This window comes from Phalacrocorax carbo, chromosome 4 (genome assembly GCF_963921805.1).
Source record: "Phalacrocorax carbo chromosome 4, bPhaCar2.1, whole genome shotgun sequence".
NCBI classification, from domain to species: Eukaryota; Metazoa; Chordata; class Aves; order Suliformes; family Phalacrocoracidae; genus Phalacrocorax; species Phalacrocorax carbo.
The window spans coordinates 7,443,349-7,469,032 of NC_087516.1; the positions used below are offsets into that span (position 1 = coordinate 7,443,349).

Here is a 25,684-nt window from a genome sequence, read left to right on the forward strand (position 1 = left end):
CAAGTCATAATTACCCTAGAGGATAACAGCACATGGATGCAATGAAATGCCTTCATAAAAGTGCTTGTTTTTGCATTGATGGGGCTCTAACCGCTTGTTATCTCTGAGCATGATTTAGAGGGACATAAATGTAGCATCTCAGCCTTACACATTCATAACTCCTTCCATCAAAAAATCTCAAAGCATTTTACACACAGATGTAACCGGATAATATGTCCTGTTGTCTGTGTGGCATCTCCAACATCAGTTATCATCATTCTAAACCATATGCCAGGGTCCAGAGTATTCCCTGAAGTATTTTACATGGGAGGAATACATGTAAATAGAATATCTGGCAATCTATGAATGGCTCACAGGATTTTAATCAACTGCACAGTTTTAAAATTGGCATTTAAATCCCTCTCACATCTGTTGTTTAAAATAGCCAACAGCGTGTGGGATACATTCAGTATGCAATATTCATATGAGTATGTTAATAATAGTACACATTATCACAGTAAAAAATAAGGTGTGTAACTGCGGTGCTCGCTAGAGTAAGTATTTAGAGGTTTCAGAGAAAGCAATGTTTAGTAGTAAAAAAAATTAAATATTTTCCCCCACAGGTAATATGGTGATATAGTCTTTGTATTTTGAATAGAGGACTTAAATGTTCCAATTTGCACCCTTGGCTTGCACTGTGGCTTCTAGTGCTGTCCAAGAGCAGTCCTTATGGGGTAACCTGCATAGAAAGCTAATAAACTGCACCTGCTTTAGCTTCTAAATATCAAGGAAGGTGAAATACATCTTGGAAAAAGTTGTATAGGATCATCTAGGCAAGGTGATAGGTAACAGCTACCTCTGGTTAGTTGTTAGCTAGCTCTGGTTCATTGACAAGCACTGAATCTAAATTGCAGCCGTAGTCTGTCTTCTCAATGCATTTGTATGGTCTCTGCGTCTTTGTTCCCCATCTGCAAAACCGCGTTACTCATGCAGACTCTCTGCCACTCTTTCCTCATCTCAGTGAAGCCTTTAAAAGAGGTTCAAGGTATGAAGTGCACTAACATGGGGTGCGTTGCATCTCTGATTGTAGAGGGTTGTGAGTGTTGGGGAGAGCTGTGCACCCGCCCTCAACACAACGCAGTAATGCTGCGACTGAGCACCCAAAAGTGGTTGAATTCTACCTCAAATAATCTTGGGTTTCTCATGTTTTCTTAGGTAGCTTCTGTCTCTGGTCCTTTCTGGTCCTATACTGGGTGTTGTTCTCATACGCTGCTGGTCATGTGCTAGGACAGGCATTTAAAAAAAAAACACAACACAAAAAACACAAGGGAATTTAATTCCGTCCTACAGGAATGACTGTACTACACTAGTCATTGTTTTGAAGTATGTTTTAGAAATTTGTAATGACAGCATTGGGATTATATAGTTAATTGAGGAGCAACCATTTTTACAACTTGTGTTTTACCCCACATGGAAAGCTATAATTTACTCCAAGTAATTAGGTTAGGTTTAATTTTGGCAAGACATACGCCCATATTATCCCGTGTAATGTACTACAGTCCTCACGTTAGGTAGGGTGCCAAGTATTCCGTTTGTTTTGGGACCCAACAAAATTGCCACTTGTCCAGAGTTGTTCTTGGACAGAACTGTGAAAGTGGTAACATTTTGCTACTTAAACCAGTTTATTAGTCTGACGATGACCCAGAGATACGTGTATCATTCACTGAACATTATGTAGAAGGTGTATGGCACTTCACGAATAAAATTATGCATTTAACAGCATATGAGGGAATGCTGAGAGGTTTGACATCATCAGACACTGAGGCTGCTTTCTGTCTTTTATGACTGGACCCCAGAAATCCCAATTTCTTTAACTGCTTGTCATGCTATAAAGTACAGTGGTCAGAGGGATTGCACCACCACCTTATTGCTATTACAGTACTGCATTTCAGTTTGTTATTAAAAGTTTGTTAAAAAAAAAAAAAAAAGTAAGCTAAAATGTATTTTTCCTCTCTACCCTTTCAAATGCCTTTTCCGTCTTAGTGGTTTACCTGTCCTTTAGAAAGTCTGTTTACCAAAAGATATTTGAGTATACAGTCATAAGTTGGTGGCTGTTGAGAGGCTGACAGCTGCAAATGACACATTTTTTAAAAATCCTTATTACATATATGGACTGTTTCCTGATACAGTTCTCTTTACCTCTGAGATCTGAGAGGAAGGATTCCCTAACAACATTTTGTACCTTACTGAATATAACCAACATCTTAGACGCCGGGATTTTGATATGTTCTGTAATGTCCAATTAAAAACTATCACCCTCTGTTGATTTCTCAGCACTTCTACCACTTGTAGGTGCTGTTATTTCCTGAAATCAAAGCTAAAACATAATAGGCTAATGATGGATCTTGATGAGGTGTGATTTTTCACCTCAGGCAAACGCACATGGGGCCCACTTTTCCCATTAAAGATGTTAAGCAGCTTTCCTCTCTGAGAGTTTGCTTCATTTGGTAATTCTCATACTGCATAGGACGTTTCATTTTCTTGCATGGGAGATAGTTTTACTCTTCTACCAGAAGACTATGAAATATGTAAGCCCGTAAAGAATGTTTCAATAATTTTCATACTGGTGTTGAAGAAACAGCTGGATCCACATTCCTGTGTGTAAAGTCCAGTATTGCAATTCCCAGTTCATCATGATGGATTGGGTAATTCCACACTAAGGAATTAACTCAGTGTTTGGAAGGGACAGCATCGTACAATTGATTATTTTTGTTTGATTATAAATGCCATCCAAAAATAATTCCTGTACTCAGTCACTGACGTATATGACCTCTCTTTCCTCCCAACCCCTCTGGAAATTTCTTTGTGCTGGCTGTTTTGGCCATGTGAACAGTCAGGGAGATAGGACATGTATCAGTGATGTTCCTACACATCTTGGTGAAGGAAATAATAAACATCGATCAGTGCCACTAGGAAGAGGAGTGATAGAAGTATAATTTTATTGGGAACAGCAGCTGCATAGTGGTTAAAATAGAAGGCTGAGAGCCAGGTCTTGTCAGTTTATCCTTGGCTCTGCAGTAATCTTCTTATCATTAACCTTGCGTTAGTCCTTTCAGTGGCATGCCTCTCTCCCCCAGCCGTAAGCAATTTAGGATTGTTGAAGATGGAATTTTGGCCTATGTTCTTGGGTGGAGTGTTCATACCACCTCGCTTTTGGCACCCGCTGTACATGGCTGAGCCCCCTCCATTATCTCTTCTGCAGTCAGGGAAGAGAGGTAGATGTCAACCTGACCTTCTTTTCATTCTTACTCCTAACTTGGGCACTAGAGTTAGGTTTCTAAAGTAAGGACTATTTCAACATCTTTATTTGTCAGATAACAATGAAAATAGCGTAATTCTTCCCAATGTTTATAAACTTACTATAGGTAACTAATGATTTATTATTATGAATGATAAATGCAATAAAACTGTTATAAATTCAGATAGACTGATAGGTGTTATAAATGAAGCTTTGCTTCTTAAGTCTATAAAAGCACAAGACCCCCATCACTCCCCCACCAGGCCAAAAAGGGTGGATGCTAAAAAATGTTTCTTGAGGAACCTTAATACGTGTGGCACCCACTCTGTGCCTGCACTACCCAGGCAGTAAACTCTTTAAACAGGGTCTGTCTTTTGTGCTGTGAGTGAAGAATGTCTAATATACTGGGAACATGTGTCTAAGAAATCCTTGATACTATCATGGTACAAGTACAATTAAAAAATACTGGGAAATATTTTCAATCTGTTCAAGGTCTGGAACAGCTGATTGGTAATTGCTGTCTTTTTGGTGCTACTATGTCATGCTCAGAAAGTGCTGGTGACAAGGCAGAAGCCTAACCACTTGTCTTGTTCTCTGATTTCTTCTCTCTTTCATCTTCTTCAGTAGTAGATCAAGAATATAACCGCAGACTGGTGCCTGTGGTGCAGAGCTCTCAGGGCTGCTGTCTGTGTGTGCTGGAGTATGCTGATAAAAAAAGTAACCTCAACAACAACAACAAAGAAGGAAGAATTGTTTTCTTGTCCCCCATGGAATATGGAATGGAGACCTGAAGGCAGGCGGGAGGTCCTGGTGTCTGGAGGAGTCGGCATGGTGGAAGGCCTGTGATTGCCTCTGTAATGTAATTGTTATAATGGTAGGCCAGGGAATTGCAGTGGTTCAGTGAAAAGCTCCAGCCATTTCTCCCTGTGGTTCTTTGTGTGGTTACAGCAGGAGCTGGAACATCCCTATATGCAGATGTGCCATGACTGAGAATGTGTCTCAGATGACTTTGTGAGCTCTGTGGGTAGTGATAGACCACAAGGAGCAAGGGAACAACTAAACCTTCAGGAAGGCTTCTCCCTCCACAGCTTTATGAAAAGTGGTCGGAGAAGGAGGGGGAGAAAGAGTTATAAAGTAGGTGCAGATCTGAAGCAGATACAGAGTCATGGGGACAAAGGAGGGAAGAGAGAGATGAACATGGTATGCAGAGGTTTCGTCGTGCATGGACTCAGAAGAGCTCCATGCAGGAGCTCAGAAGAGCTCCCAAGTTTCTCTGTATAGATATAGCCAATAAAGAATATTTTTATGGTCATCGAGCATCATGAACATCATGAACATCCATTTCTGTTGTGCTTTTTCATTCTTATGAGTCATACTATATTCACAGTAACAGTGAAGGAGTTACTAAAGCTCTCTTTGGGAACTAGATGAGCAAACTTTGGCATATGAATTTGTAAAACCTCAAGTTCAGCCATAGTTAGACCGTTATAATTTTAAACGTTCTGAAGATTGAGGCTGGAAAGCTGCCTGGTGAAAAAGGACCTGGGGGTATTGGTCATCAGCCGGCTGAATATGAGCTGGCGATGTGCCCAGGTGCACATTGCATCCTGGCTTGTATCAGAAATGGTGTGGCCAGCAGGACTAGGGAAGTGATTGTCCCCTTGTACTCAGTGCTGGTGAGGCTTCAACTCAAATACTCTGTTCAGTTTTGGGCCCCTCATTGCAAGAAAGACATGGAGTTGCTGGAGCGTGTCCAGAGAAGGGCAACGCAGCTGGGGAAGGGCCTGGAGCACAAGTCTTATGAGGAGCGGTTGAGGGAATTGGGGTTGTTTAGCCTGGAGAAGAGGAGGCTGAGGGGAGACCTTATCACTCTCTACAGCTACCTGAAAGGAGGTTGTAGTGAGGTGGGTCAGTCTCTCCTCCCCAGTAACAAGTGATAGGATGAGAGGAAATGGCCTCAGGTTGCGTCAGGGGAGGTTTAGATTGGATATTGGGAAAAAATTTCTTCCCCAAAAGGGTTGTCAAGCCCTGGAACAGGCTGCCCAGGGAAGTGGTTGAGTCACCGTCCCTGGAGGTCTTTAAAAGATATGTAGATGTGGCACTTAGAGACATGGTTTAGTGGGACTTAGCAGTGTTAGATTAATGGTTGGACTCAATGATCTTAAAGGTCTTTTCCAATCTAAATTATTCTATGCTTCTATGGTTCTGTGAAATTGAACTTTTTTCTCTTCTCCTGGGTGACTATTCCATAGTCTAACAGATGACCCTCTTGGAAAGCTTTCACATATGTTCAATTTAAATACTTTTATTTTGTGTCTAATTATTTGTGTATTAATTCCTTTATATGCCTAAAATACTCCACTTTTCTGAAGTTCCATCTCTCCACCTTACACATTTACCTCTCTAAGGAAATACGTGATCCCTTTCCATACCAAAGATTTTTAATCAAGCCCAAACAATAAACCACAGCATTCTTTAGTGGTCTGTAAGGCCATGGAACAGGAATATGTCTGTGTTGAAATTGGTAGTAAAAGAGTAACTCAGGTGCTGGTAGCAGCTTATGCACAGCAGTGCTAGATTCTCTGTGGGCTGCTAAAACTCTCCAGAGAAGTAGGACTGGTTTGCCTGGGCTGCTGGAGCTACATTGGTACCAGCCCATAAAATAAACGGGCTCTGATATGTCTATGCTACCCTATAGTCCCTCAGTCTTTCATTCTGTGGGAGGGAGTTACATCTTCTTTGGTCTTAAAGCAGTCACTTCTGATATATGTTCACCTGTGTGTCGAGGTGTGGGATGCAGCAGTAACCACCAGCTAAGACCTCTGTCATCTACAGGTAATAGGATGGGCCTCTACATCATCATAACTGAATAATGCGAGTTACTGATCTAGCTAGGGACAGAAGTCTTGTTTCTTCACTCCCCAGCCAGGGCTTTGGTCTGTACACTGTGCAGCCTCTCCAGTGTTTCAGGAGGCGGGTGGGCTAAAAACATTTCTTTTGTAAAGTATCCTGCTTACAGAGAGATTCCCAGTACTGGGGCTGAAGTGAGATCCATGAAAATTTTTGCATGGAAATTCTCATAAAAATGGCCAGAGCTGAAAATACAAAAAAAGCCACTAACACAAACATTATTTATTTTTATTTTCAGGAAATGCCAGTATCAATACCTCTGGTTATTTTTGGCCCAACTGGAGTCAAAGGCAGTAGGCAGTAAAGGCTTCAGTGCCTGTTACAGAGGCAAATTCTCTGCCAGCAACCTTTTTAGTTTGTGTTGGTTTTGTTGGTTTGGTTTTTTTCGGTCTTGGGTTTTTTTTTTTAATAAAAATAGAGTGTTTCTTGGCTATGCACTCCTCTGAGTGGGTTTCTTCATCTTGAGGGGTTTTGTTTGGCTGGGCCCAAGGAGAGGGGTTTCCTCCATGAGATCTTTTTTCTTCCCTCCAAGTATTCCTGATCCCTTTGCTTTCACTGTGCCCTTCCAAATAAATTCTAAACACATTTCCTGTCTTTTCATAGCATCAGCACTGTTAATACAGTAGGTGACACTGTTAATATAGTACGCAGGTTAAGGAATGGTGAGCATGAGATGAAGGGTTGAAGGAAGAACTATGAAAAACATTGAAATTAGTATCTAAGATGTACACCAGGTGTGTGTTAGTGCGATGAGTTCACTGGAGTTTTGTCCTGTCTGTATCTGGCAGAATGGAGGGTTCAGAGAAGAGGCTTGCTAAATTAGACCTCAGTGATGGGAGGAAATTCGGAATTAGTCAAGATAAGGACTTTGCATTTTAATCTTTCTCATCATTTCAAATAAGCCTTGGGATTCATCTATGGATCCCCAGTCCCAAGGGTCCTGAAGCCATAATTCAGACCTTTCAAAACCACAAAACAAGCTGAAAAATCACAAGATCTCAAAAATGAGTATTTTGTTCCTTTTCCTCCAAGATTTTAGGGTGTATTTGTGTAGAGTTCTTCTTCACAATCACAGATGTTAAGAATTGTTATTCAGTAAGAAAAGAAAATAGATTCTCAAGTCGTCACTTGCCAGGATCAAGATCCTCCAGAAACCCCAAATATCACAAGATGAGCAATAAAATCCTGGCAGCTCGCAGTGGTAGCTTTCAGATGGAAATCATGTGCTAGCTAGTAGGTTTCCCTGGCCATTGGGGGTTAATGCCAGCTGAAATTCTAGTGAAACCTGGAGTGTTAATCCACATTAAGGAGATCTAGGGAAAGCAAGTGCCTTAATCCCCTCAAACCCAGTGATAAAGTTGTTACTGCCTGCCTACATATTTACCTTATGGACCATTTGACACCAGAATCAGATGAACCAGTAGGGATAGCAGAATACTCCCTAAAACAAAGTACAGAATGGTCTTTCCCTTGTGTTTCCCCTTAAATTCCAGCAAATGTTATAGGAAATCCTGAATTTATCTGAGATAAACTGTAGAGACCTACTTTTTCAGACTGTACTTAATTTAATGTGTGTTTATCTTCTCTCTACTGCACCATCAGGACTACTGAAAAATAAGTTCAATCACTTCCTGGTCTGAATTTATGGTATGTTCCCACCCCTCAGTTTTACTGGTTAGGCTCAGCAGAACAAATTCTGATTTAACTCCTAGGAAGGCCCAAGACCCACCTCCCACAAGGAACGTGTTTTGTCACTCACTAGACATCTGCGGCAGTGAAGGACATTGGGGAGCAAATATGATGTGCAAATATGATGCATCTGGGTAAACGCAAGAGTCAGCTCTTAAAGCTGGAGTTCAGAGAGATCTCTTTCATTCATCCATGGGAGAAGGCCTCATTATAATTGTTCAAGCCTGACTGGATTACATCACTTTCCCCCTCATTTCACTCCCTCCCCACTTGCCTCCCTCCTTTTATTTACACCCCTTGTTCAGCTGCAGTGTTGAGCAAGGGCTGCCTTAATGATGCATGCTGATCGCTTCATTCCCCATTGCCCCCCCATCGCCTCCCCCAGTGCTTTGAAGTGTGCTCAGGTCTCAGGCTCCAGTTCAGAGGTCACTTTGTTTATTTATGCAAAGCTGGCTCATCTGTGAAATGGGGCTTTCAAGGCCTCTGACATCAAAGACTCCAAAGCTGGTCCCATCAAATCGGAGTAGGGATGGGCCTTGCATTATAACAAATTAAAGCAACTTTGTGAATCATAGAGAAATATTATGGCTAGATTTTTGCTTCAAAAAATTATTTTGACTCGTGGTTGGATGCTCAGCGCGTAGTGTTGGTCTGAAAACCAGTCATACCCATTCAGCTAAAAACACGAAGCCTTCATGGAGAGTCTGTGGGTAAATAAAATTTGATCCTGGCTCAGTAACAGTCTGTGAATATTTCCCATCAGTTTCTCTCAGAGCCGGACCGTTATGCAGAATTTTCCATTTGTTTTAACTTTTAAGAGGGAATGGAACAATTCTGCTATGGTAATAAACAGTAACTATACCCTGCTTATGTGGCAGTCTTTGTCCCATAGGATCCCCAGAGTGCTTAGTCAATTGATGGAGTTACACGCAGAAATCCCTTTTCTGCAGAAATCCAGCCTGCTTTGGGACAGGGGGTAGACCAAAAAGACACATGGAAGGCAATATGCGTAAAGCATCGTGCTTTCTGGAGTGAGAAAGGGCAATTTGGCTACTGATAATCAGGGCCTCATACACTCAGACGTGGCAAGTCTCATGCAAAACCAATCCCATGACTGCCCCTTTCAGCCCCACCACACACTGCCCCAGCACAGCGCCGGCATCTCAGTCCTGTGGCATCGCAAACCTAGAAGCCAGCTTGGAATGAGATCCTGAAGCAAGAGAGAGGCCGTGGCTGGAGAGCAGCTGGGGATCACGCCACTGGGACGACATTCCTGAACAACGGGCTGATGATGCCTCTGGATCCATCCTGGCCCTGTCTTGTATGGCCAGGCGCAGTATTTGGAGGGGAAAGGGCTACATGAATTTGTCCAATGTCTCCAGGTCTATCACCTGAAATTGATACTGAAGCCTTCCACTTCAGGTTTCCCGACCAGCCAGCATGCTTTGTAACACCATGGAACCAAATCGTACAGTGAGGACGTCTAAATCATATACGTTTTCTTAGCCTCAGATACTTGTGACATAAAATTAGTCAGTGATTATTTTTCAAGACAGGTTTTCCACTTCGTCTTCCAACTGGCTGCCTTCCTAAGCCTGTGATACTGTCCAAGAAGTCCGGTACGGGATGACCTTCCAATACAGGTCAGAGAAAAGGGAGCTTGTAGGAAACTTCAGCAGCTCATCGTTCTTAGCACTGCCTCTTGCGGTAATCTGCTGGCAGCAAAGCTGGCAACGCTGCATAGCTCTCCCTGCTGCCCTTTGGCTGAAGGCTGATTTTTTTGTATGTACTTATCACCCTGACCTGCCTGCCTCTGTGGGAAGTGACAAGAGCATGAGTAAGGAATGGGCTTATTAGGGCATTTTTGAATATAGCTGAGACTCACATGATTTCTGCTACTAACTCATTGCTTTGTATGCTGGTCATACATATCTCAACGTGGCTCATTTTTTCAGGTCCACTCTCACTCTAATAAGAATATTGCCAGGCCATTGCATTTGTAAAGCTTGGGGTGAAATGCAAACAGCAGGTCTTCAGATCTGGCTCTATTAACCAGCTTCAGCCTGCAGGTTTGGGCTGAACCAGATGCCTCTGAACTTTCAGGAAATTTGGTTTTGCTTTCAGTGTCATAGACCCCTCACTCCTCCTAGCAGCGAGCGGGCTGACCAAAGTGCGTTTGTGGTACAGAAGGATACCCATCCTTGCTAGCACAGGGACTAGAACAGCTGGGAAATTGTTTCCCTCCCCTAGGAAACCACTTGATATTAAACTCTAAAAAATAAGAAAGTTCTTCAAAACAGGGAGAGACAGATTCTTTCCATGAGGCCACAGTACTAACTTTGGATGGGGCAGGTGGAAGTCAAATCTTGGTGATATCTGAATTAGACAGGTGTCTTCCATCCTACGGGTGTTCCTGAGATATCTGTCTCCCACAGTGCTGTTCCACTTTAGGGAATAATAAGCTCTTTTTTGGCTCTCTGAGATGACAGGTCAGAGCTTAAGACACCCAAGGTGTAAGAGGGGAGGTTCCAATCGCTCTCTGAGTGCAGCAGAAGAGGGACTTGACCCTGGGTCACTCACATCCCAGGTTAACGCTTTATTGTTATATCACTGGTTATTCTGCTGCCTCACACTTTTAAGTTTGACTGGAGATTCCTGGGCTTCAGGGAATCTTCCCAAAATGAGTTTCATCCTGTTTCTGGATCTCATGAATCAGCATTTTTCCTACAATGCTCAAGTGTGGGTTCATTCAGTTACAGTCACGCTGAAGGTAGGAGCCGAATTCACTGCGTGTTGCAGCTGGAATGGAGACTGCTGTAACATCCCTCACCCAGTGTGCAACTCAGGGGATGGGAAGGCGTAGTTTTGCTCTCCATGAGTTTCCATGTTTATGACATTTCCCCACCACCACCAAGATTTCTGCTATGTGTTGTTGTTAATGTTACCACATACCTAACAAAAGTGAAACTGGTTCCGGTGGATTTAAACCAATATTTCTAAATGCCTGCAGTTATTTATTTGAGTCTTGCTCCTCTGCCAAATCATCTCTTTCACAGGCTCAGCACGGTGGCACTAGTTATCCTGATATCTTCCCCCCAAAATGATTTTTTTCTCGGTTTGGTAGGTTATGCCGCAGGTTTGGGATTTGGCAGGATAACAACCAAAGAGTCTTCAAAGGATCAAACAGGTTCAGAACAACCTTATTTACATCAAAAGCTTGGCAGCATGTCAAGAGGTGTTGAGAACGCCAGTCAGTCCTTGTGTGTAGGCAGGAGGAGTGCACATGGGCTGACATACTGTAACATGAGGCAGGAGGCAAGGGAGGATATACTGCTCTTTGTACACCAGGCTGAGTAGGATTAAGATATAATTGACAGAACATTGCCACTTAAACATCTTAACCACTTTTAAGATATTCGGCAGTTAACAATGGGCAGGAATCCTACATCTCTGACCACAGGTTTTGTTTATTCTCCATTACTCAATACATTTTTCTAATTGTGCTAGGGGTTTTACTAAGTCCTCTGTCAGAGAGCTTCCAAGATTTCGTTAGTAGCACTACTGATATTTATGTGAAAACCTGTACAAGTGCCAGAAGATAATCGATTCAGTATTTTGACTGAAAGGAGACGATCTGTCATATGCAGGCCATCATATATAATGGGTATATTTGTATTCCCTGCATTCAGTTTGCCAAGGCTGTAAAAATATATTTGTAAAGCACAGCACATGGGTTACTCGTCTCGTCTGCAACACAGGCTCCGGGCCAGCCTCGGCAGAGACTGGGCGGTACGTTTGCACTCACGGCACCGCGCAAGAGTTGCTGTTTCCTGAGCGTGACTGCATGTCACACTGCTTCCCTGTGGTTTGAGCTGGCAGCTGGCTAGAGCCCCTGGGAGAGCCTCCAGGTTTCCAGCGATGGACAGAGGGCGAGAGGGAGGTGGGAAGGGTCAGTCAGCTGGAGGGAGCTGCTGAAGTAAGAGCACTGTGTGCTGCTACCCTAAAAGTTTTCTTTTCCCCTCGAAGTGACAGCTGCACATACCTCCGGGGGAAACTTGCCGAAGTAACCACAAGGAGAAGGGAAAAATCTGTCAGGGGCGAGGGGGGACAAGCCCATACGGCATTGCAGCCTCTCTGCTTACGGGACAGTGGCAAACGAGACTGGAGCATGTGTGGGCATAAAATGCCCCATGCTGAAGAGATGGGATGATTTTCCTACATAGTGGAAACTGGGGTGAGGATGGGGTTAAACACATGTTCTTCTCACACAAAGACTGCACATAAGTTTACATACCATGCACTGTTGAAGCACAACCCAGCTTCTAGAACAACTGTAAGGAACAGCTCTACTATTTGTACATTTGGGGGGAGGCATGCTCATGTATAAGCTGAGATAAGATTTTCCTCTCTGCTGCAGAGATTACAGCAAGAAGTTTCCTCTCTTTTGCTTGTAAGACCTTTTTCTTATGGGTTTTAGGAGCTGAGCATTTGGAGGGATTCATTCCTTAGGCCAGATGTTTCCACTTCTCATGTTATGTTTATTTTTTAACACCATTGCGGGGCAGCTTCTTATTCAGGTGAACCTTTTCCCAGCCTTCACCTGACCTATCTCTGAAAATCAAACTTCACACACTTCAGTGCACTCTAGCCAGGAACTGAGTAGCTCTTGATCAAGATCTTCACCTCAGATCCAGCTGCCATATGGGGTGTAGCATCTGCAGAGCACAGAAGTAGCTGTGGAAGAGCCATACTTTGCTGCGCCATCACCTGTAGGTGTCCAAAGTCCCTCAGGTGGACCTCTCTCCTGGTGTGAAGCATTGCTATAAGAGGGTGCTCTGAGCTGAGTGCATGTGCAGTAGAGGTCAGGCTGTTACTGGAGGAGGAAAAAGCTTCACATCTGGGCACTGCAGAGGCGTGAGGCCACCAGCGTCACCCAGGTTGCAGAAGGAGGCTCAGGGCACTCTCCTGCTCCCTTGGCTTTCGTAGAGACCTTGTAGGTGGCCATATCACAGAGACAATTTAAAGTGGGGGCTGCTGGAGAGATGGGGGTTTCACCTTGTGGTGATTTCTATTTCTATTTCTCCAAGCAGTACAGGGCACAGAGTGGAGACCTTGATGCTGCTCTGTGGTAGTGGTATAAACACCTACAGTGGTAAGGGAGAAAGTGATGTGTTGTCAATACAGATAGACGGGTGGTCTTAATTAAAAATACAAAACAAAAGAAAAACACAACACAAACAGCTTTTCAATTCAGTATTGCTTTCTCCAGCAATCACATTGCATTCAGCATCCCTTGAGGGCTCATTTGACCCCAGACCTGTTTGCTTTCCTGATTTTGTATGGAAGCTGAAAGGCGAATTAGTGGCCCCGGTTCCGTTGCTTGTGCTCTGTGTGACTGATCACATAAGTCTTCCCCCACCTCCTAGGTTTAATTATCTGTAATTTTTATTTATACCGTTATTTGCATAGAAAGTACAATGGATCAGCTCTTCCTAGGGAACAGGAACCTGTAAACATAAACAAAGAGGCTTTTGTCAGCTATTAATGGAAACATTGATTCATCTCCCATTGCTTTGGTAGCCTGCTGAAAAGCTCATAAAGCAGCAAACTAAATTGTTCATTAAACTAGCCAGCTGTAAGTGCCAGGATGGGGATGCCAAATGTAGGTTGAGTGTGCTTCAGCGCCTCCAGAAGGAAATGCAAACTTGTTGTCATACCGCTGTGGTGCAGGAGACCTTCTTAACATCTTCCCTTTCCTTTCCTTTGCAGATGATACCAGCTCAGGGAAGGATAGCCAGGTACCTGAAGGCTCCAATGGAGAATATGAAGATCATTCTGGGAAGCAATGGGGTAAGGAGCTGTGTATGTTTCTTGGTTTTTCTCGGTTCTTGGTTCAGTGCTGTTCACACAGCACATTTCTCAGTTGCTGAAGGAAAGGCAAGGCAGAGCGACTGGAGTGAGTTCTCCCTATAGAATGGTCAAATAATAAACAGAGCGTCAGCTGAACATGTCGGTGTGAATGGATCCCATCCAGGAGTCCTTCTGTGACATGCAGCCTGCGGTCCGCTCTAGGGCCCCCTGCCATACACCCCAGCATGGTTCTCCCTTGCATTTGTTTTTCTGGGCAGTGACTTTCTTTTGCATGTGCAGCTATTATAGCTTTCATAGACTCTCTGTAAAAGGCATATTGACTTTTACAGCGATATTTCCAAAAATCTTCAGTGCCAACATAACATTGCTCCCACTGAGGGCAAATGGGAGGTCTGATTTCACTTCGGGAGAATTAGCGTTAGGCCAAAGCTGAGTTTTTTTTTAAATTACCCTCTGTTTTAGACACCTGCATGGACTTCTCTAAGCCCTGTACTGTTCAAGCATAGGAGTTTGATGCTGTTGCAGAGCTTTGGGGAACTGCTAAAATCTCACTTGGAAAAGGTTCTGAATCACCGCAAGACTTGCAGGTCCAAAGTTTGGTCCAAGCACTCCTTGAAGGACAATAAGTTGTAAGGCTGATGCCAAACAGCTTTTGGCCATTACTGACAGAAGTGCATTGTGAGTTTAAGACCTCGAGGGATAAAGCACAGCATTTCCATTTTGCTCTTGCAGTACATCCCTCTTTTTAATTTTATAATACTGAGATGGCTTTGTACCACATTTGTGGCCAGGGATTAACCTCACAGCAACAGCAGGGGTGGAACCTGTCAAGCTTTCACCATATGAGTCCCCACCACTTGAGCTGAGCCAGTTTTCTTCAGGAGCTGGCAAACAAGGTATGTGGTATGCTGCAGTGTAGTCCAGTCCACATCTGGAGGAGGCAGTGGCATAACAACATTGAATTACAGATTCATCTGAGACTGAGCTTGCTCTGGGAGAGGAAGGTAACTCATTCTGGAAAAGGATGACAACATTTTAGAGCTAGAGAAAGGGTGGCTTAGATAAACTACAGGTCAGAAGTCCTTCAGGAGGGATTCAGCATCTAGCAAGAAAAGTGCCATCTCTCCTCTCTTCATTACCCTGGTGGAGACAGAGGCAGACATTGAATGCCATGGCAGATATGCTTCTGGTAGAGCTGGTGGATGATGGATCAATACAACAATAATATTATGAAAAAAGATGTAAGCACTAGTAAAATTATTAGGCATTGATAATCTCATATCAGATTGTGTCTTATTCTGTGATGCCCTGGCCCAGTCCTTCTTTGTGCTGCAGAGTGTTCCTGCACCTCTGCTTTTTCCCCTTTCCCTCCCTCCTGTCTCCTCTCCTCAAGCAGGGGAATGGCTGAGGCAGGCCACACACGTCCCCGGGCCCTTTCCACCCAGCAGTGATCACCAGCAAAGTGCTGGCGTGCAGGGAGGGTCACTGTGTGTCTGCAGGGCTCCGGAGGATAACGGATGAAGGAGCAGTTTGTATTTGCAGAGTCCTGGGCCCTAGAGAAGTGGGAGAGGGGAAGCATGGTTAAAGAAAAAGCTTCACTTTGCTTTCCAGCTACTGTCATGGAGTGGTATCGTTGGGGAGAAGTCCTGCCCCCACCAAGATCAGCGAGATGATGTGAGGAAAGATAGACACACACACTCACGTCTTCCCACAACTGACCGATCACTTACCCAAAAGATTTGAAAGTATTTCAATACTTAGTCTTATCATAACACTTCTTTGTATAAGTGCCGTGAAATCTTGAAGTGGTACTGACCATCGCTATGTGGAGGTAGTTGTGGCAAATCGCAGCAGAATACATGTTTTAGTTAACCACCTCACTTTGTATGAGCAATGTCTGAAAGGAGCCTCTGGGACTTATCCATGCACCTCGACATGTGCCACAGGGAGAGGAGATTGCTGACTTCCTTCCCAGGTCTTTGTGCCGACAGCCTTCTGTTTAATTTAATTTTCACTAGCTTCAGTATATCTTCATGGTAAACAGCATCTCAACAAGGAACTTGTACACAGCACTGTCTCTTTGTCCCCATCCACTTGTGTTTTCCCTTGCTCTTGTGAGTGGTATAATTTATACTGTACAAATGTGTGGTTTGTGTTTATAAAGCAAACGCCAAGCGATGTGGAGGAGAGCAACCATGTGAAGTATAAATAACAGAGGCACTTTGTAATGGCCTTCGCTGGCACTCCAACAAGCAAAACTTCTGTAAATGACACAGATTTGGGACCAGACATTTACTAGCACCAACTCAAAAGAGACTTTTCTGCCTCTCTCACACTGCTGCTTCTCCTTTCTCCTTTGTGCTTGCTGGGTCTCCTTTTCTCTCTTCTGTGTGTCTCCCTCTTTCTCCCTTTATTGTTAACTGGCTTTTCTAAACTTGTTCCATTCAGGCTTTTGTCAAGGAAACATTCAGGGCTGTGTAAATGGGATCTGGTTTCAGCATATTGCACATAGCCTGGAGTAGCTTTTGAGACCACATAATCACTTAACCTTATTTAAGCAGAAGAAGAAAGACAGACAGGAAGAGCCAAAGAAGTTTAGCTATACCTGTAGTTTGATATGTATCCGAGCAACAATGTACGAGGAGTGAACGCAGCTCTCCAGGCAGATTTCTGGGAGTCGCAATGGGAAGAAAACCAGAAATGTCACAGGCCTGCTTTTTTGGGATGAAAGAGAGTTTCTGTCTTGCCGTGCCCTTACTGAGCAGGGAGTCCACCAAGTCCTGAAATATTGATGTGGAAGCAGGGAAGAGGTAAAGGAAAGTGAGAGCTTAGAGTCACACACTTGACTTTCCACCCTGCATGGGTAGTGTGGCTGTCCTGTCTCCAACTTGCTCTTTGATATGTTAGTTCCAGCCCAGGAATCCCATCCAGTGAGGATCTATCCCTACCTGGACCTGCAGTTCCTGGTCTAAGAGTAAATTTCTGCTGTATTAGAGGGTAACTGTTTAGACCCATTGCACAGCTGGTTCTTAACCTCTCCATGCACCTTGCAGACATTTTCTCAATTTCCACAATGACAGCCCTTATCAGCACGGCTCCCTCAGCTCAGACTTAAACTTCGCCATGCCATTGCTCACAACGTGCAGCTCTGACAGGGTTAATTGTCTCTCCCAGAGTGATTGTTTTTGCTGGGAGGGGGCCTCCTCTTGCAGCAGACCCCCAAGGGAATACCCAGCAATTTACGCACCACGACCTGTGGAGTGGGTTAGTATGTCACACTTGCTGCTCAGCTGTCACGTCAAGGACTTTCAGTGCTGGAGTTGCTCTGGTTCATTAGATTACACATGAAAGCCTCTCTATGGAGAGTAAAGCATTTCTGAGCAGGAGTTTGAAATAACACAAAAGGGCTGGGACCCAAAATGACAGCCAAGGGGGGCAAGGGAAAGCTGTGGAGGCAGATGGTTTCCTCTACAGAGAAGGACACTGAAGAGAGGGGTGTGCCAAAGGGTGACTTCTTCCGATAGGGACGGATGTTGGGCAAGGCTTCAGGGGAGTGAGAACTAAGGGATATGTTCACAGACCTCGGAGGGCGATGGCTGCCTTTTCCAAGTGCTTGGAGAGAGGAAGCTGCAGACCAACATCCTCCATCCAGCAAAACTCCTCTACAATGCATCTCCCAGAGCTTCTGACCCTCAGCCCTGGGCAGCAGGGGTGGCTCTCTAGTAAAAGAGTCCAACTGTGCCATCTGATCCATCCCATCTAATTTTTCTGATACCTGAAGCACAGCATTCTCAGCTTGGTTTGGTGTGTTACATGCTACTGAGGTTGTGGCTTTCCAGTTGCTGTTGGTGAAGGCCAACGGCTGTTGGCATAATTCAGCCCAGTGTGCCACAGAGCAGGCCACTCATTATCTGTTTCTTTTATATCCCAGGAAAAGAATCAGGGAGGATTTACCAGGGGAGTGCAAAAATGCAGGGTGACTACCCTTTGGGGCTGAAGAGTAAGGTCATGGTAAGCAAGAAATAGGGTTCAAAAGCAGGGGGAGAGACCTGTTGTGGAAATGCTGAATGGACTTGGAGGACAAACTGGCTTTGCCAAAATAAAGAGTAAAGACAGGTGAATTTGGCAGGAGTATTCTGGATGTAGGGGGAAAGTGCCAAGTGGGAGTCAGAAGTGGTGTTAATCTCAGCAGGAGACTGCAATTAGAAGTGCCCCTGGACTGGCACTGCATGATTAAAGTAACTGTGAGAGATTTGTAATTTCTTTGGAATTCACTACAGAATACTATTAGGCAAGCTTTTGCCTTGCAACAGATCATGTTCTATTGTTTCAACTGTCCTAAAAGTTTCAGATTTTGCTAGGTGGGGACCTTGCATTTCTTCAGTATTCTTGTCACTGCCATTAGAAATATTGGTGATTTCCTTGCTAAGATAAGGTGACTGTTTAACCCATGATTCTGTCCACCACCAGCTATTGCTTCACCTTCTCCTTTTTTGGGATGGACTGGCATGGGGTATATTCTAACAACAAACTCAAGGGTTTTTTATGGGGTCTTTCCATTTGTTTGCTTGCTTCTTTGGGCCTTTCAGCATGAATGCTTCATAAATTAATGTTGAGTGGGTTGCATACATTTAAGTTCAGATCCGTGTACAAAAGTGTGGCATACTTCTAAGACTTTCCTACATATTGAAAAGATGTTGACTCTTCTAAAGTCCGATTAAAGCCAGTGAGAGCTAAGGGCAAAACATCTTCAGAAAATGAAGCTTCAAGTGACAGGCAAAAGATTGAGAAAATCGTCAGCAAAACAGGAATTTGAGGTTTTTCTTTTGGTCTTGGCTAAGGGCTTGCATTTGTGGCATGGAATATGGTAGCAATTATAATGTGATTATGGGGCTGCATTTTGCCTTCAGCTAAAATAGTGTGATTTTGATATTATTTTGTGAGACGGTCTGGCGCAGTTGCCTTACGGACACTGAGATATTCCAGGGTTGTGCCATGCAGAAGGCTAATGCGGTGGCCATAGCGGTCCAGTAGACATTCAAATGCATCGGGCTGGATGGTGTCTCCTTTCTCAGGAAATCAGTTTGAGCTGATGGTGTAAAAGCGAGTGATACATTGGTATGTATGGGGCTGCTGGGTGCCTCTCAAGCAAATTTGGCCATGACACTTGACAGCAGTATCCTTCTTTGCATGACCTTTGCTCACCACAGTCGATTTTTCATGCCTTTTGCAGCCCGGCCCAGGTTCACGCAGCCTGCCAAGATGAGACGGAGAGTGATCGCCCGTCCTGTCGGCAGCTCCATCCGCCTGAAGTGCGTGGCAAGCGGGAACCCACGGCCTGACATCACGTGGCTGAAGGACAACAAGCCCCTCACACCCCAAGAGATTGGGGAGAACAAGAAGAAGAAGTGGACGTTGAACCTGAAGAACCTGAAGCCAGAAGATAGTGGGAAATACACCTGCCGAGTGTTTAACAAAGTCGGAGAAATCAATGCAACATACAAAGTTGAAGTAATCCGTAAGTGCAGCCTCTGGGGTGGAAAGGCAGGGAGCTTTGAGAAGAGGGGTGGCTGAGTAAAGAGAGTGTGATGGCAAGTGTGCAGTGCCAATAGCTGGACACAGAAATGGGGAATTGTTAAAAACATCAGCAGAGACAGAGAAAACATTACTGAAACTCCAGAATAAACCTAACACCTGGGCAAGACAGGGTAGCAACTATACAATTTAGTAGCTAAAATAAGGAGAGATACTTGGGAAACAGTCATCTCTAAGGGCACCTGCATGGTAAAAGTTCACCATTGCTCAGTTCAATCTTATACTACCAACAGAGTCAATTCAAGGACAGAATGAGAACTATCTGAGAAAGCTTTTTCATGTACCATAGAAGAGGGGCTGAAATATTTAGGATGGCCCAGACTGCGCTATCAGAGAGGTGATAGGGTGAAACTAATCAATTGAAAATGTAGTCAGATAGCTGTAATAGGACGCCCACTTCATCAGAGAAGGCTCCCAAGGGAATTAGCAAAAATCTTATGACCGGTGTGATTAACCAGACAAAGCTTTAGGGCCAGATTTTACTAAACATTTGGCCATCTAAAGGTTTAGGTGGGTACAAATGAGATACTAAAAAAAAAAAAATCCCACTGGGATCCTGTCTGTATCTTTAGATGTCTACATAGCTTTAAAGATTCAACCCTTAGAAGATGAGCGGGTGGGGATTACCCTGCATTGCGGTGGGGTAGAGTAAATTGCTCTTCTTACTATCTAGCTATTCTAATTCTTGGTCTCTAATCTCCTGTTTCCCCTATTATTACTGCAGATAATTATACTCAAATCCTACCTAAGTCTACCAGAGAAGAGTTCTTATTCTTAAATCATTGTGCTTGTCCATGACATCATCACATGTTGTCATGGAAATGATTACAGAGCAGCCAACTCAAGAAAATGAAGAAGATGAGCTGAGTGGAGGGAAGATTGAATAGCCTTCACTAGTGAGGAGCAGGGGCATGGAGGGCTATTTCAACCACATGGAAAGCATGTTGTTTGTCTGTGCATACATTTTAGCATGAGAAAGTTTATCCCAGTGTGAAAGATAGTTCTTAAAGGTAAAGATCTGTTTTCTGATAAGTCCTTTCTCTAGAATCACAGGAATTAAAAGCACATGTGGGGAGCTCTGTTGGGCTCCAAAGGCACAAACCTGCTGGACATCTGGGATTGATAAAGATGCAGCTGTGTGGAGACAGTAAAAACATGTGTTTACACTAAAACCAGGAGCAGAGACAGGGAAATGAATCAAGCCCCATCCTAATGGCAGCTGTGGCATTTTCACTTCATCAAAACCAGACAGCACCAGGAACAAACCCCTTTCTGTGTCCCTGTTTTTCTTGGTTTTTATCAACTTAAAGATGTATGTAACCTTTGTTTTCATTAGCTTTTGCTGGCTAGGAGTGAAAACAGTAACCAAAGCTGGAACCAGAGTCAGGAGATAAGGGCATTAAGCAGTTTTCAGACATCTTTCTATTTTTAACCATTCCGTGGAGCATTACAGGTTTCATTCAATTTCCTCCTTTCCACCCCCCCCGCCCTGAGCCTCCACTCCTAAGTGTTGCTTATCTGAGTCTCAGTCTCCCCAGCTGTGATTTCTGCTCATAGTCCCAAGGCAGAGCCTGCAGAGACCACTATGGTATTTTTGTTTCCCAAGCACATCTTTAGAGCCCTCATTATTGAAAGTATCCTGAGTTTTTGAAAGAGGGTCCATTGTTCCTTCCTCTCACCCCAAAGCCTGTGCTGGTGGGAGCTGTTTTGTTACATGCTCAATCCAACAGTGTTTGCTGTCAAAAGTAGTTGATGACTGCCAGCAGTTACCACCCACTGTGATACCATAATTTCTCTCTGTGCCTAGGATACAGGTTTGCAGTACCTCCTTGTCTGGAAACTGTGACTGATTTCTCTGTTGCTAGCACTAAAAAAAATGCAAACATTCTTCAGAATGAGGGATATATTTTTCCTTTGACTTTATGTGGTGTTGACACAACCTAAGGCTTAACGATCATGCCGGAAAGGATGGTCTTGTGAACCTCTTGTGTTTGATTTCCTTTCCTACCATCTTGTTTCCTTCATCAGCTGAAACTTGAGGCAAAAAAATTTTGTGAGAAAGGAAAGATTTTGTTATTGGCTAGAAAAGCAAAAGCCTTCTGAGCTCTTCCTCCACAAAAATTTGCTCCATAGTGAGTGAGGGAATGGTTAGACCGAAGAAAGAAATAATAAAAGCAGGGAGGTGAGGACAAAGTGAAGATCTTCCTCAGCAGTAGTACCTGTGGTCTCAGCATCCCCAGCACTGAATGACATGGCATGGGATGGCTTCCAGTAGAATTTTGTCTCCATGGACATCTACCAGGGCCAGCAACAGTGATGACAGGTATCTCCTGAAGGACTCCCAGACAAAAGATGAGACAATATCCACAGCCTGCCATTAGTCTGTGAAAGGAGGGGCCTTTTCCCATACAATGTTTTCTGTCTTTTGGGAAAATTTGAGAAGAACAAAAGGAGAAAGAAAATATCTTACCCCATCCTTCACTGTCCCCAAACTGGGGGTAGCCATATCAATAGATATGGACTTGTAAATAATCTGATAAAAAAAACTGAAGTCGTGTTTGAGAATACATAAGATTCTGTCATATTCACCTGTAAATTGCACCCTACCAGACATGGTGGTAAGAGACACAGCATCACAGAATCACAGAATGGCTGAGGTCGGAAGGGACCTCTGGAGGTCATCTGGTCCAACCGCCCCGCTCAGGCAGGGTCACCTAGATCCAGTTGCCCAGGACCATGTCCAGATGGCTTTCTAATATGACTAAGGGTGGCAATGCCACAGTCTCTCTGGGCAACCTGTGCCAGTGCTCGGCCACCCTCACAGTCAAGAAGTGTTTCCTGATGTTCAGAGGGACCCTCCTGCATTTCAGTTTATGCCCATTGCCTCTGGTCCTGTCACTGGGCACCACTGAAAAAAACCTGGCTTCATCTTCTTTACACCCTCCCTTCAGAAACTTAGAAACATTGATAAGATATCATCAGGGTCAATATCAAGTGAACCTTTACAGTGAAATAATCCACTTCATTTGTGTTCAGGCCTGTACTATTGCCCAAATTTGATCTGAAATGGTTTTTGGCCTTTTTTGCTACTATCAGGCCATTTATCTTCCTCTCATCAAGACTCAAGAAAGATCACTGCAGCCTCTGACCCTGAGGTCAAGGTACATCATTAAGATCCCATTATTCTGGGATATGGTCCCTGAGACAAGGGGATAAGTGGGAGTACAAGGAAGGATGACCCCTTTTGTTATCTCATAGCTGCAGCAAACATCAAGGGAATGGGGAAATTCAGAAGTCCGGACTGGACTTACAATACTTGCCAATGAGCAAAAAGGCCAGGTCTGATTTGTGTGGTGCCGCATAATACCACCACAAACTGGGTACCCAAATATAAATGCTTCATGTGTGACCTGAGAGAGCAGAAACACAGCGAAGACAGAAAAACCTTCTATAAGGGATTCCTAGGACCCTGTTTGCTTAGCAGTTAGGAGGGTTGTTCAGTGTACAGAAGAGAAGGCTGAAGAAAATATTCCAAAATTTAAGGTCTAAGAGGGAGAGCAAACTTTTCTCCAGGTCTGATGCAAGTAAAGTAGCTTCCTTTTTAGAAACAGGAAGATTCAGGCTGAACATGAGAAAAGACTTGCTAAGCCTCAGACAATGGAGTAGTTATGTGGAGAGACTAGAAAGCATCTACCATTAGAGTTTTTCACAGAGGCCAGGCAAATATATATCAGGAGAGCTTTGCAGAAATCTCAGCCTGACTTTGGGCCAGGAGTTGGACTAGACAATTATTTTGCATCCCTCCTACACCTTTTTCCTGTACTTCTTCAATCACAAGTTAATGAGGTTGGCAAACACCTTTTTTCCATGGAGCTCCCTGTGTTTTTGTGCAGAGAGGACGAGGTCCAAGCCCATCCTGACAGGGACACACCCCGTCAACACGACGGTAGACTACGGTGGGACCACGTCCTTCCAGTGCAAAGTCCGCAGCGATGTCAAACCTGTCATCCAGTGGCTGAAAAGGGTGGAGTACGGCACGGAGAGCAAGTACAACTCAACCATCGACGTTGGGGGACAGAAGTTCGTTGTGCTGCCCACAGGGGAGGTCTGGTCCCGTCCCGATGGTTCCTACCTGAACAAACTGATGATTACTCGAGCCAAGGAAGAGGACGCAGGGATGTACATTTGCCTAGGGGCAAACACCATGGGCTACAGCTTTCGCAGTGCTTTTCTCACAGTCCTGCCAGGTGAGTTACATGTTTTCTTCCCCCATCTGAACCAATAGTCTGCATCACGGTATTTATTAACACCACTGCTGATATCCATTGGGCTGCATGGTCCTCTGTGATGCTGTCCTGATTTAGGTTAGTCCAGTTCTGATAAAAATTAGTGAGGGAGTAAAACAGCCCTGATTTAAATCACCTGCTGCTGAATTCCTCCTGGTGGTGGTTCCTTTTCTCCCTTCATGGGGAATAGTGATTCCAGCAAGGAGAAATAAAATGAATGATCTGTTCCTGTATGAAAAAGGAGCTGGGAAATGATACTGCAGTTGCAGGCACTACATCACTTCAGCAATAGGATGTGGGAGGTGAGAGGGGAACTGAATAGCAGCACAGTTTGCAACCCCGTTCCCTTACATTTCTTCTTTCTCTTGCTTTTACTTATATTGTTATTACTGGTAAAAGGAAACAATGATACAGGCCCATAAAATGAGCCAAGAATGAAAACTGTCCCAGTCACAAGGAAAGGAAAAGAACAAGTGTGAAAGAGATAATTGATTGATTAGTTAAATTCTTATCCAATGATCCCCTGGGGACCCTTGTACTAAACTTGCAACTGCTTTCTTCTCTCCCCAGGCCTCAGAACTGGTGGCCACGTCCAACTGAGGCTTTATTGAGTGTGTTTCAGGCACACCATCCTCGCTTTGTTGTTTACTCCTTTGCCTCTTGACTGTGCAGTTCTGCCCTGAGAAGTATTTTTTATGGAAAGGGGGCATTTCTTTCTACCTCATCTTGCCATGTGAATCTAGCTTCAGATCATCCAGTTTTATAACAAAAAATCAGTCTTGCTGCTCTTTTCTTCTCTTCACCGCAAGGCCAACACAGCTAAGAGAGTGCAGGAGCTGGAGTCAGTATCAGAACATTTTAGCTCTCAGGTCTAATGGGGTGTCTCCAGTCAAGACACCAGCAAGGGACAGAGATCATTAACTCTCCCAGGCTGTTAGGACTGCTTTTATGCAGAGGTAGTGGGGAAAATGCTCATGACTCCTGTAACTAAGGCAGCATGGCTTCTTGTGGTCACTGATGGCCAAACCTCTGCGTCTCAGCAGCCATCAAGATTCACTAGCTTGGATTTAGACACTGACAGCGGGTTGCCAAGAATATGGTCTTGTTGTCTTCTGCAACACTTAGATTTAGGACTAAACTCCAACTAGAAAGCCTGTCAATCCCAAGGAAAAGGCTGTGTGGGTGGGATATAACTCAAAGCCTCTGGGAGTTTCTGAACTATGAGGATCTGATCCAGCTCCCACTGAAATCAGTGGGAGACTTTCCATTGATTTAAATGGGACTATAATGAGGCCTCATACCAGAACCACAGCCTGCAGGCCTGTTGTTATTGGCAGTGACAGAGAAGGAGAACCCAGCTTGCCCTCAGAGGCAAAGATGTGGTTGCAAGGCCATGAGTTAGAAAAACACCATTTTGCTTGTAAATCTACCAGATTTGACAGAGACAGCTCCAAAAAACAGCATGGATGAATATCAAAACACTTTCATTTCAGCCCAGCAGAGGATTTCTGCCAACCAACATGAAGGCTGGTCTTTTTGTGGTCAGCTGATGGGTCAGTTCCCTGATCATGTCTTGCTTTGAGCAGGGGCCGGACCAGATGACCTCCAGACTCCCCTTCCAGCCTAATTTATTCTGTAATTTCCAGTGCTGGTGAATCAAAGTTTTGTCTATTGAGATCAGCAGTATAGGTCCTTCTGACTTCAAAGAGACCTCATGCTATATATTTAATATTTCAAAGTAGCTGTAGAATTATTTCTCAAGGAGAGTAAAAGACATTAATGTCTTAAAGAAGTTTGGCTTGAAAGTTGTGATAGATGTTTGATTATAACATACTGGGCCTTTTGGATATCCTGAGGTTTTCAAAGTTTCTTGAGTGTCTCCCTGCAATCTGAATTCTGTGCCTAGGTATTTTTCAGGGCTTTGCAAATCCCAGCTGGTAGCTACTAGATGGGGATTTTGATAGCTAGGATCATACCCCAGGACTCCTTTTCATCTATAAATTAAGAAATCAGGCTGAGAAACCAGAGTGACTACCCAGGGATATACAGGCTGCCA

General features: G+C 44.0%; 1 protein-coding gene across 4 annotated transcripts in view; it reads left to right on the forward strand.

The window, feature by feature from the left end:
* The window catches only part of FGFRL1 (fibroblast growth factor receptor like 1), a 179,121-nt gene that overhangs the window by 148,145 nt on the left and 5,292 nt on the right, over window positions 1-25,684 (forward strand). For all 4 annotated transcript variants that reach the window (XM_064448927.1, XM_064448929.1, XM_064448931.1 and 1 more), the window contains exons 4-6: window positions 13,646-13,726; window positions 18,981-19,265; window positions 23,236-23,589. In XM_064448927.1, the coding sequence (XP_064304997.1) occupies window positions 13,646-13,726; window positions 18,981-19,265; window positions 23,236-23,589 (720 nt within the window). The remainder of the gene's footprint in view (window positions 1-13,645; window positions 13,727-18,980; window positions 19,266-23,235; window positions 23,590-25,684) is intronic.